General features: G+C 41.3%; 1 protein-coding gene across 5 annotated transcripts in view; it reads right to left on the bottom strand.

Moving 5' to 3' along the window:
- Positions 1-12,493, bottom strand: part of TNRC6C (trinucleotide repeat containing adaptor 6C) — a 176,452-nt gene that overhangs the window by 50,379 nt on the left and 113,580 nt on the right. For 4 of the 5 annotated variants that reach the window (XM_077327647.1, XM_077327644.1, XM_077327646.1 and 1 more), the window contains 2 exons: positions 7,191-7,400; positions 5,797-5,966 (listed from right to left, as the gene is read on the bottom strand). In XM_077327647.1, coding sequence (XP_077183762.1) covers positions 5,797-5,966; positions 7,191-7,400 — 380 coding nt within the window. The remainder of the gene's footprint in view (positions 1-5,796; positions 5,967-7,190; positions 7,401-12,493) is intronic. The other variant, XM_077327645.1, reaches the window with a different exon arrangement.

Raw genomic sequence — 12,493 nt, 5'->3', positions numbered from 1 at the left:
ACAAAAAAATAATCCATAATAAGTGTTAACAAGTTAACAAGTAAAACATAATGCAAAGATCTCACCAAACCTGTATGTAAAGCAAAAAATAAGCAGTCTTTCTGCTTGGCTGTTAATGACAAAAGGAAAGGGAAACTAGACCAAAATCTCATATAAATCAACCCATTTTGAAACCAGAAGTACTACTTTCACACACACACATACAAAATTACTACTTCTACTACTACCACCACTACTACCACTACTACCACTAGGCGTTTTTCTATCGTTGCCAGGCCCAACTACTAGCGCCCTACCACTTGGCTACAGTGATCCATGCAACAGTCACCTCCAGAATAGATTTCTATAACTCGCTCTACGCCGGCCTACCCTTGTCTCTGATCCGGAAACTCAAGCTAGTGCAAAACGCAGCTGCTCGGGTCCTCACTGGTACACCTTGGAGGGCCCATATCCAGCCTGTGCTGAGGCAGCTGCATTGGTTGCCAATTGCTGCCCGGATCAGGTTCAAGGTTCTGGTTTTGCCCTTTAAGGCTCTACGCGGGTTGGGATCCACATACCTGAGGGACCGCCTACCGCCCTATATCCCCCGCAGGGCTTTAAGCTCAGCAGGGGAGAATCTCCTGATCATTCCTGGCCCTAAAGAAGCGCGCCTGGCCTCTACCAGGGCCAGGGCCTTTTCGGTCCTGGCCCCTACCTGGTGGAATGAGCTCCCGGGTGAGTTGCGGGCCCTGCAGGATTTACCAGCTTTCTGCAGGGCCTGCAAGACGGAGCTCTTCCGCCAGGTTTTTGGTTGAGGCCAGGGTCAGCGAACGAGTGCCAGCATTCCCCCCCCCCGGACCTAGTAAGTTAGACCTCCTCCCCACCCTCCCTGCCACTCTGATAGCAGGGGTGGGAATAATGAGAGCTTCCGCCATGTTAGGATTGTTTTTAAAGTTTTTTAATGGGTATTTTAATGGGGATAGGACTGTTGTGACCCGCCACGAGCCTACGGGTAGTGGCGGGAAATAAATCCAATCAATAATAATAATAATAATAATAATAATAATAATAATAATAATAATAATACATTTAGCCTGGGGTTTTTGGGTATACTGAACCTGAAAAATATCAGCATCCATACTAGTATAGCATATGGATTAGGGTTATATTCAGGAATGCCATTTTTTTTTGGTTGTGAATTTGCAGCTTGATGGGACTCTCATTCCCTTTAAATGCCTTAAACTCTATCTATCTGGTGATCCCAAAAAATACCAAAAATGTTGGTTTCTGGAAAAGTAGACATTTGGGTAGCTGGAAAAATAGCAAAATAATAAAAATAAAAATAATAAAATTCTGGCTGAAATAATACTTGAAGAATATTGAGAAAGTATTTTGGGGTATTTTTTCACTTCAGATTAGTTCAATGTGCACACCTATTTACAGTCTGGTAATAGCACCAAACATTTTGCATACAAAACAAGTTTCCAGCAATCTAGAAGAGAGGACTGGCAGGCTGTGTTTAAGATTTCCAACCCCTTGTTCAGGCTTTCTCAAAAACCTGGAGTTTCTTGATGGCCCTGGAATCATAGAATCATAGAATTGGAAGGGGACATACATGCCATCTAGTCCAACCCCCTGCTCTATGCAGGATCAGCCCTAAGCATCCTAAAGCATCCAAGAAAAGTGTGTATCCAACCTTTGCTTGAAGACTGCCAGTGAGGGGGAGCTCACCACCTCCTTAGGCAGCTTATTCCACTGCTGAACTACTCTGACTGTGAAATTTTTTTTCCTGATATCGAGCCTATATCGTTGTACTTGTAGTTTAAACCCATTACTGCGTGTCCTCCCCTCTGCAGCCAATGGAAACAGCATCCTGCCCTCCTCCAAGTGACAACCTTTCAAATACTTAAAGAGGGCTATCATGTCCCCTCTCAACCTCCTTTTCTCCAGGTTGAACATTCCCAAGTCCCTCAACCTATCTTCATAGGGCTTGGTCCCTTGGCCCCAGATCATCTTCGTCGCTCTCCTCTGTACCCTTTCAATTTTATCTACATCCTTCTTGAAATGATTCCTCCAGAACTGCACACAATACTCCAGGTGTTGTCTGACCAGTGCCGTATGCAATGGGACTATGACATCTTGTGATTTTGATGTGATGCCCCTGTTGATACAGCCCAAAATGGCATTCGCCGTTTTTACCGCTGCATCACACTGCCTGCTCATGTTTAGTTTACAATCCACAAGTACTCCAAGGTCTCGTTCACATACAGTGTTACCTAGAAGCGTATCCCCCATCCAGTAGGCATGCTTTTCATTTTTCTGACCCAGATGCAGAACTTTACACTTAAGGGTTTCCTGAAGAGGCGGGAGTTAATTAATTTTTAAATATATTTTTTTAATCTGTTAAACATTTACTGGGTGATATGACCATATATGTCCATGTCGCCCCTCCCCAATGGCCAATGATGGGCCTGGAGGTAGTGGGAAGGGGAGGGGCCCCAGGCGGGCGTGTATACAGCTATGCTTTACAACCATATTCTCTATGATCGCACCACTTCTGGGTTTTTTTGAATCCTGAAGAATGTCCAAGGAGTTTCTCAATGGTAAAAAACATTGAGAAAAGCTGCTTTAGGTGGTGGCTCGAGATCTCCCACTATTACAACTGATAGCAGGTGACAGAGATCAATTCAACTTGGAGTAAATGGCCCCACCCTCCTCCTGCCCCACCATCCAAATCTTCAGGTATTTTCCTACCTGGAACTGGAAAACCTAGCTGCATTTCATTTGACAGATATAACACACACCTGATCTAGATCTAAAGATAATATAGGGATCCTTTTCTTTTTGAGCTTGTAGGCACCTTTGGAATTTTTAGAAGGGATGGTAAGTGCCACCTCAAAATGGCTGCCACAGGAGGTAAAGTGAAACATAATACTTTCTTCTTTACTTTGCAAAAGTATAGTAAAAATAAAATCAAAAGTACCAAAGGAAAGCCTGGGGCATGGCGAGGGGGGGGGGGGGAGAAGGAAGAGAGTAAGAAAAGGGAGAAATAAACAAAAAGATGGAACTACAACTTTGGCTGCTTTCCAGTTATTTTGATCCCTTAGTGGCTGTAGCTGCTACTGCAACCATGGAAAACTCATTCAATTGAATGAGTGCAGCCAATAACAAGCCCCACGTTACGATAGCCCTGGCCATTTTCTGTAAAGCTCGGCAGGCACCAATGGAAGTACACAAAGGTTCCATAATGCCCATGGGCACCATGTTGAAGAATACTGAGATAGTGGAGTTAATATAAAAACTACAATTAATGCCTGGCAAACACCACAAATGTTTGGAATAAACAGAGCTTACTATAATGCTATATTTAAAGACCATATTGTATGTATATTTTAGGATAGTATTCTACATATAGTATTGTACAATTCAAAATTAACACACAAGGCACTTTCTGAGGAGTAAGTCTCATTGAATAACACGACTTACTTCTGAGCAGATCTGCTTAGGCTTGCTGCTACAAAGTCAAGCTCCTTTTAATGCTATACAATGTTTCTTAAAGCTAGAAACAGCACATAGCTAGCTAAGGGGTCATGAGGTAATCACTCATTCAGAGGTAAGATCAGGGAAGAAAAGAAAAAATCTGAGAGAAGAGTCTCTGAAAGGTTGGGAAATTTCAGTCTATTTCTGCATAATGTGCAAAATGCAACACTGTGAGGCAAAATCAAAATTAATAGTTTAGTGTGGTTCACTAGTCAGACTGAGAAGTTGGAGGCTTGTCCTGATAGCAATATTTGAAGGCTAGAATTCACCATAAATTACAAAATAAAACCATTAAAAGCTCAGACTGTATTTTTGAGCAAGCCATGATATAATAAGATAGAGATCAATTGATTGAAATGTCAGCTCTGCTATTTAATATTTTCTAAAAATGGTTCATGATATCTTATAATTGCATAGAGGTGTAACATTAACTTCTCTTTCTTTAAGTTTGTTCTTACCCTAAGCACAGCTGTGAATAACTGATGGGTACATGACATAAAACAAATATGTTGCTGTGATGATGCGTAGGAAATTCATTAGCCTATGTAGAAGATAAGAAGGAATGTTACAAATTTCAAGGCTTGAATCCCACTAAGCCTAGTGCCAATTGTTCATAGCTTTGTGTCCATGTTATTATTGGTGTTATTATAGTTCTAGTTGACAACAATGCTTGAAATGCTTTGTTTGAAGAAAAAATTTGGCAAAGAAACTGGTGACAAACTGAAGACAACTATCGAAAAGGAATCTGGAAGTCCATCTCTGATCTTTTATATTTTGGATGCCATTCGTTATCAACAGTTTCAGCATTTAACTGTTATGTAGCAGAAACAATGAGGAGACGCTTATCCATTTGCAACCATGCTATGTACTGTTTGGGCAATGGTGAATTAACTATGTTTATGTTATAGTGCCTAATGAAATGAATTTTGATTTTGCCTAACACAGTGTTGTATTTTGCTTTTGTGCCCAACTTATTTACACTGTTTACCTCCCTTGTTGATTGGCTTAATGTGCAAAACGACCACAGAATACAATCTATTCCTCAAGCATGTGATACAAAAAATGAAGAATAAAATATCAGTGTTCAATATCATGATAATATAATTATAATAATTTTATTTTTATAGCCTGCCCTTCCCAACTGGTTCAAATAGGGTATTATTAACTGATGGGAGGTTCCTGTGTCCTATGCTGGGGAGGGGGAAAGTAATGTGGAGTTATATTGCAAGCAGGTCTAAAAAATACAGTAAATTTAGAAGTTGGTCCCACTCGCAAACAGTTGAGAAGAGCTGGTTCTGCACTACTGTGATCATGAGTCTATATATAAAAGAAGGAGTACTCAACATCATGTACACCACTGCCTTTAAAATATTGTGAGAAAAATGGTACTGTATAAGGCAGCTGGTCAATTTATTTTTAAAAAAATTCAGAGCCCATCAAAATGAATGGGGGAAATTGCCCTACAAATCTGTCAGTGAACTGCAGGTAGTTCTCTTTCCATGTAATCATTAGCAGAAGCTAAGGAACTATTTTCTAGTTAATAGCTCTAATGAAGGTGGCAAACTGTAGCTCCTTCACTGCTATCAGAACCACTGCATAGTGCTTCAAACAGGTCATAGACCATGTTCATTACTGAACTTGAGTCTTTCCAGAGGGCAGCCATCCTAACTACCTCTACACTGCTAAGTGGGTTTAGTCACAACAGTCAAAAGTGCTATGAGTTTTCTGACTGGATTAGCAAATAAAACCTTTCAATATAAGACTACTTGTTTCCAGAACATAGATTCAAGTGGGGAGTCATGTTGGTCTGAACAAATTTAGAGTCCAGTGGCATCTTTAACACCAACAAAGTTTTATTAAAGGTATGAGCTTTCGGCTTTCGTGTGCACATGCACTTCCTCAGATACAATATCCAGAACAAGGCAGCATAAAAAATGCAATCTGTAACCTGATTCATACAATGTTGTCTGCAATAGCAGGAGTCCCATTGTTGTCTTAGAGATCATGAGTCCTATGTGCCAAGATACCTTTGCACAGATGACGAAATACTGCAATATAATCAGGGTTTAGAAAAAGCGGAAATCCAAATTAAGGCCAAGACCATCTCTCTCAACAAGCCAGAAAGTCAGGCATGGCTGGGAACATCAATCTGGTTTACATCTGGGTTGCTGACACCCAGCACAAATAACCAAACCAAGTGGTGGAACCTACTAGATTCATCATAAGATAATACGAAGCACTTGAATTACTATCTTAAATAACTATTTACCATCCTACCTTTTGAAGTCCTTTCTTTGGGGCATTTCCCCAGGAGCTACAAGAGGAATTGCTTTCCTGTGAAGCAGTATTATTCCACATATCTCCTTCTTCATCTTCCCACTGACTTGTACTGAGATTTACTTCATCTCCACCACTGCCCCAGCCTTCTTGCATAGAAGATTTAGAAGCTGAGGGAAAATGGAAGATTTCAGTTTGCCATAATTTACTTCAGTATGGATATATATGATTTTCTGCTATAAAAAGGTCAAAGAGTTTATGCCTGAAGGATTATCAATTTTATTTTACAAATTCTATCAATAAGTATAATAAGGCAACTTACATAAAAAATCATAATACTAAGAGTAAAAAAGGGAGACAGCAATACACAGACATCAGTTAAGAACAATATGAACCAGAAGATCCTTGCAGGGTGAGAAGAAGAGTGTCCAATAAAGGTCTCAACTGACAGTTAGGTTCCTATGCATTAATGTAGTGGGTCCACTATGCTGGTCCTTTTTTATAGCAACAGAAAAAGAGCAAGAGTGCTGTAGGAACTTAAAGACTAATAAAATTTCTAGTATGAGTATTTGAAGCAGTGACTCACAAAAGCTCATATGCAGCCACAAATATTGTTATTCTTTAAGCTACTACAGGACACTTGTTCTTTTCTACTGCTACAAACAAACTAACATGACTACTCATGTATATTTGTATAGGTCACACTTTGAATTGCATCCACAAACAAAGAAGAAATCAGTGAAAATCTCTGAACACAGGAGAAATGTCCTCACAGTCTCTGTTAATAGCTTGCCCACTGTGTTCAGCACTAGATGAAATTTCTGGCAGACTGCTGACAGCAGCACCCTATATAAGCATACTGTTCAAGCTTCAGCTGATGTACCAACAGAACAAGTTAACAGGGGCATATTAGTTATGCAAAACCGAATAGGTTTCCTGAGCCACAAACCTGGTATTTCAGGCAGGTAAAAGGTGAAGGTAAAGGTATCCCCTGTGCAAGCACTGGGTCATGTCTGACCCTTGGGGTGACATCCTCTAGCGTTTTCATGGCAGACTCAATACGGGGTGGTTTGCCAGTGCCTTCCCCAGTCATTACCATTTACCCCCCAGCAAGCTGGGTACTCATTTTACCAACCTCGGAAGGATGGAAGGCTGAGTCAACCTTCAGCCGGCTGCTGGGATCGAACTCCCAACCTCATGGGCAGAGTTTCAGACTGCATATCTGCTGCATTACTATTCTGTGCCACAAGAGGCTCTGAGTGTGAGCAGAGTGTGACCTAAATGTTGGTCTGATTTTGGTCTTCCAAGCTATAAACAATACATGAATAGGACAACAAAAGAAACAGAAATAAAATGGCCAGTCTTGCCATCTCCATCCAGACATGATAAATCACCTGGTTTGCACAGTGCTGGGGCAGCAGTTGGTGCACTTGCTCTTCCATATGATCCTGCTGACTCGGCAGAGTTATCTCCCCACCCTGTACCACTGCTGGGGGGCTTCCCCCATGCTGAAGTGCCATTATCAACTGCAGCAGAAGGGGAGGAAGGCTCTCCCCATGAAGCTTCAGGCTTTGTGTGGACAGCAGGCATCTCTCCCCAGCCTGCTGAAATCAGAAGCATCATGATTAGAAACAGTTACAGAATTAATTTCTACTTGCAGCATTAAAAAACATACTATGAGCAACTTGTGAACATGAAGCCACTGGTGCAGAAAGACTTAATTAGTCACATAAGACAGATTGATGTGATTTGTTTTTCTAGAAAGAAACTCCAGGGCGCAGTAGGAATTGTATGCCAAAAGTGTAAATTCTTCACTTTCCTTAAATATTTCAGATACTGCAAACATTGTTATGCCACAGTGGTGTTTGCTTTGCTTCCTACTAAGTAACAGGGTCTGCAGAATGTTTTTGATGACCAATTTCCAGTATCCCCATGGCCCTCAAACCATTTAACTACAGCAAGAACCAAAGCAGATTAACAAATGCATTTGATAATAATGACAATTATTGTAAAAGAGACTTGAAATGAAGCAAACAGTAAAAAACATGGCATTATTCACCTACATACTGAGGGCTGATGCAGTGTAGTTGCTGACTGAGTTACAAATAACAAAGTCTCCCCTTTGAATCTTGCCTCTGCCATGAACTCACTAGGTAGTCTTAGGCATGCTACCCTCTCAGAGCAGTTCACAAAATACAAATCTACATATGTAAATGGAAAGCACTTTACAAATGTTCTATGACTATTGCTATTGAGAATTAAATTAAGTGCCCTTGAATTTGATATAGTACAGCTGTTTACTGTAATGCTGGAATGTTGTGTGTTTTTCTCATGATAACCTGGATTGCTAAGAGAATAAGAACAGTACCTCTAAGATATGACACTGAATGGGTTTAATATGTAGTAAATACTCAGTTTCCCTTCCTCTATAGCAGGCTTGCTCAATCAGGATTTTGTGAAACCCTGGGGTTTCTTGACAGCCCTGGAAGAGCTTCCTGAATGGGTGGGATTTAATTAATTTTAATATATATTTAAAATTTATTAAGCATTTATTGGATGATATGACCATATATAGTCATGTCGATCCACCCATCTCCTCCCTAAATGACCAATGATGGGCCTGGAGAAAGTGGGAAGGGGAGGGACCTTGGGTGGGCATGTACACAATTATGCTTCATAACTATACTACCTTTGTAAGTGGCTTGTAAATTTACTGGAAAGTGACATCTTAGAAAGCAATCCGATATTTCCAGGTATAATTCCTATGGGCCCTTTCTAAAAGGAACTATTTCCATGGGAGACAACAATGCAAGGTCATACTTCATGCTGCTGTTACTCACCAATGCCGCTCTCTAATGCAATAGCTCCTAGTACAGATAAGCTTCTGGCCATATATATCATGCCACTAATCACCTGGCCACTAGCCAGCAGCAGCAGAAAAAAGGAAGCCATCTACTTTCAGTTATCTGCAAAAGTCAGTCTAACCTCAATGGTGGAAAAACTCAATATGCTGTTACACACGGAAGATTAAAAAATAGTGGGGAATTGTGTAGGGAGTAAAGTCCGTTAAGCATGTCTTGGGAGTTATGTTACTGCAAGGAATCCTGGAAGACATTGGTCAAACACTTTCTTAACTCTAAACCTCACTGGGAAGGTCTGAGAAAATGTAATCTTTTGACTGATTTGTTAACCAAAAGGAGTGACCTTACAGGTGTGTTACTGGGACGAGGAAGAGCTAAGGTTTGGATTGTACATAGTTCTCTCTGGCTGCTGCAGAGGCTGTCCTCTGCTGTGCCACTAGCACTTCTGTTTGCTCCATAACAATGTTTTCAAGGAGCTCTTGCACCTATAAAAATGATTGCAGCAGAGGAATCAAGCACTGCAGTGCAGGAAAACCTCTGCACAGCTGGAGAGAAGAGTGAAGAGAACAATGTCACATGATAAGACATTTTGCACATTAAAGTGGTACCAAAATGATAAAGGAAAGCCAACATCAACTGCTAACTAGGAGTCTATTTATGATTCCAGGGGGTCTGTTAAACCTGTATAAAATTGCAGTAAGCAAGCTAAATCTGATTTGGATTATGCCTGTGTAGACAGATTTATCATTGTTCATGATAGCATGCCTAAGGCAGTGATTCTGAACCTTTAACACAGTGGTCATCAACCCCCGGTCCTCGGCCTGGTACCAGCAAAAATCTGCTGGCGAAAATGCACATGCTCTGCGCATGCGCGTTAGTGCCACCTGCTGGCAAAAACGTGCGTGCGCGGCGCCCGGGCCAGCAGCTCTCCCCCACCCCCAGAGGCGGTCCTCAACGGGAAAAAGGCTGGGGACTGCTGCTTTAACATACTTTTGAAATCTCCCTTTCTGCCTCTTTCATGAGCAGAGCTAAGCTGACAAAAAAGGCAAGAGAGCAATTACCCACACTGCAGCCCACCAACTAATATAGCTTCTATTCCACTTGGCTTTCATGACTCCAGGAAGATTTAAAAGCTACTCTTAGCAAAAAAGAAAATGACAGAAATTTAAAAATAAAACCTGATGGCTTAACATAAATTTCTTTCCCAAGATTCCCAATGAGGGTAATGTAGATTTATCATTATTATTATTATTATTATTATTATTATTATTATTATTATTATTATTATTATTATTATTATTATTATTATTACATTCATTACCCACCACTCCCGAACCGGCTCGTGGTGGGTCACAAACGTCCAGTTAAAAACTCATTAGAACTCCTTTAAAAATGGACACAAAAATACATTAGATACCTAACTCTAGGGGAGAGGGAGGAGGGACAAGATAACCCGAGTTGCTGTTTGACACCAGGGAGGCCCCATTGATCTTCCCCACTGCCCCGGCCTCAATTACAGACCTGACGGAAGAGCTCTGTTTTGCAGGTCCTGCACAATGCCGAAAGTAGTATCATAGTACTAGTAATGCTAATGACACCTTTGGAAAAAATTGGAAGCCCTAATGCAGCCTTTCTCAACCTTTTTACTATTGAGAAACACCTGAAACATTCTTCAGGCTTCGAGAAACCCCAGAACTGCTGCGATTGTGCAGGCTTTCAGGCTTTTATATTGCATTTAATGGATTTTGTATGCCTGTTTTAAGAGGTTTTATGGGTTTTTTTAGCCTAACATTGTAACCCGTCTTGAGCCCTCAGGGAGAGGTGGGCAATAAATTTAAATAAATAAATAAACAAACAAACAAACAAATATGGTTGGGAAGCATAGCTATACATGCCCACCTGGGATCCCTTCCCTTCCTATCCCCTCCACTGGCCATTATGGGAGGGTAGGGGCATTTCGCCATGACTATATATGGTCGTATCACCTATAAATTTTAAAAATATATTTAAAAGTAATTAACTCCCATCCCTTTGGGAAACCGTTCCTGGGCCATCAAGAAACCTCAGGGTTTTACAAAATCCTGACTGAGAAATTGGCAGTTCTGCTGGCTGTATGTTTCTTGTATGTGGAAACTGGATTGAAAGGCATCACTTCTACCTCCATTCTTCACTCACATATTGAAGTGCACACTGTCCAAGAGAATAATTAAATATTATTATTAAATCCAGAATGCTGGAAGGGAAGGGAGCATGTGAAGGGTGGGCGCTACTCAAACAGGAGCTATTGCATGCTCAATCAATGACTATCCCAGAAAGACGAAAACACTGCAGGAGCTCTAAGAAGCCTATTTGGATGAACAGAGAACTTCAAGAGGAACTAAGAAAGAAAAGGAAAATGTTCAGGAAATGGAGGGAAGGACAGAGCTCTAAAGAAGAGTACCTACAGGTTACTAGGCACTGTAGATCAATCATCAGAAAGGCCAAAGCTGAGAGTGAGCTAAGATTGGCCAGGGAAGCCCATTGTAACAAGAAAAGATTTTTCAGTTATGTGAGGAGCAAACGTAAAGTAAAGGAGGCAATAGGCCCACTGTTGGGTGCGGATGGACAAACTCTAACGGAAGATGCAGAGAAAGCAGAAAGGCTTAGTGCCTATTTTACATCTGTTTTTTCCCACAGGTCAAAGTGTTTAGGCACATCTAGAGATGGCCATAGCCAAAGGACAGTGTCTGGGTGGCAGGTTAACATGGATAGAGAGGTTGTCGAGAGGCATTTAGCTGCACTGGATGAGTTCAAATCCCCTGGTCCGGATGAAATGCACCCGAGAGTACTCAAAGAACTTTCCAGAGAACTTGCACAGCCCTTGTCCATCATCTTCGGAACCTCTTTAAGGACTGGAGATGTCCCGGAGGACTGGAAGAGAGCAAATGTTATTCCGATCTTCAAAAAAGGGAGGAAGGATGACCCGGGAAACTACAGACCAGTGAGTCTGACCTCTGTTGTGGGGAAGATAATGGAGCAGATATTAAAGGGAGCGATCTGCAAACATCTGGAGGACAATTTGGTGATCCAAGGAAGTCAGCATGGATTTGTCTCCAACAGGTCCTGCCAGACCAACCTGGTTTCCTTTTTTGACCAAGTAACAGGTTTGCTGGATCGGGGAAATTTGGTTGATGTCATTTACTTGGATTTTAGTAAAGCTTTTGACAAGGTTCCCCATGATGTTCTGATGGATAAGTTGAAGGACTGCAATCTGGATTTTCAGATAGTCAGGTGGATAGGGAATTGGTTAGAGAACCGCACTCAAAGAGTTGTTGTCAATGGTGTTTCATCAGACTGGAGAGAGGTGAGTAGCGGGGTACCTCAGGGCTTGGTGCTCGGCCCGGTACTTTTTAACATATTTATTAATGATCTAGATGAGGGGGTGGAGGGACTACTCATCAAGTTTGCAGATGACACCAAATTGGGAGGACTGGCAAATACTCCGGAAGATAGAGACAGAGTTCAACGAGATCTGAACACAATGGGAAAATGGGCAAATGAGAACAAGATGCAATTTAATAAAGATAAGTGTTAAGTTCTGCATCTGGGTCAGAAAAATGAAAAGCATGCCTACTGGATGGGGGATACGCTTCTAGGTAACACTGTGTGTGAACGAGACCTTGGAGTACTTGTGGATTGTAAATTAAACATGAACAGGCAGTGTGATGCAGCGGTAAAAAAGGCAAATGCCATTTTGGGCTGTATCAACAGAGGCATCACATCAAAATCACAAGATGTCATAGTCCCATTGTATACGGCACTGGTCAGATCACACTTGGAGTACTGTGTGCAGTTCT

The sequence above is a fragment of the Paroedura picta genome, chromosome 3 (genome assembly GCF_049243985.1).
Source record: "Paroedura picta isolate Pp20150507F chromosome 3, Ppicta_v3.0, whole genome shotgun sequence".
Taxonomy (NCBI): Eukaryota; Metazoa; Chordata; class Lepidosauria; order Squamata; family Gekkonidae; genus Paroedura; species Paroedura picta.
Note: the sequence above shows the minus strand (reverse complement) of the source record. Positions and strands in the feature narration are given on the sequence as shown.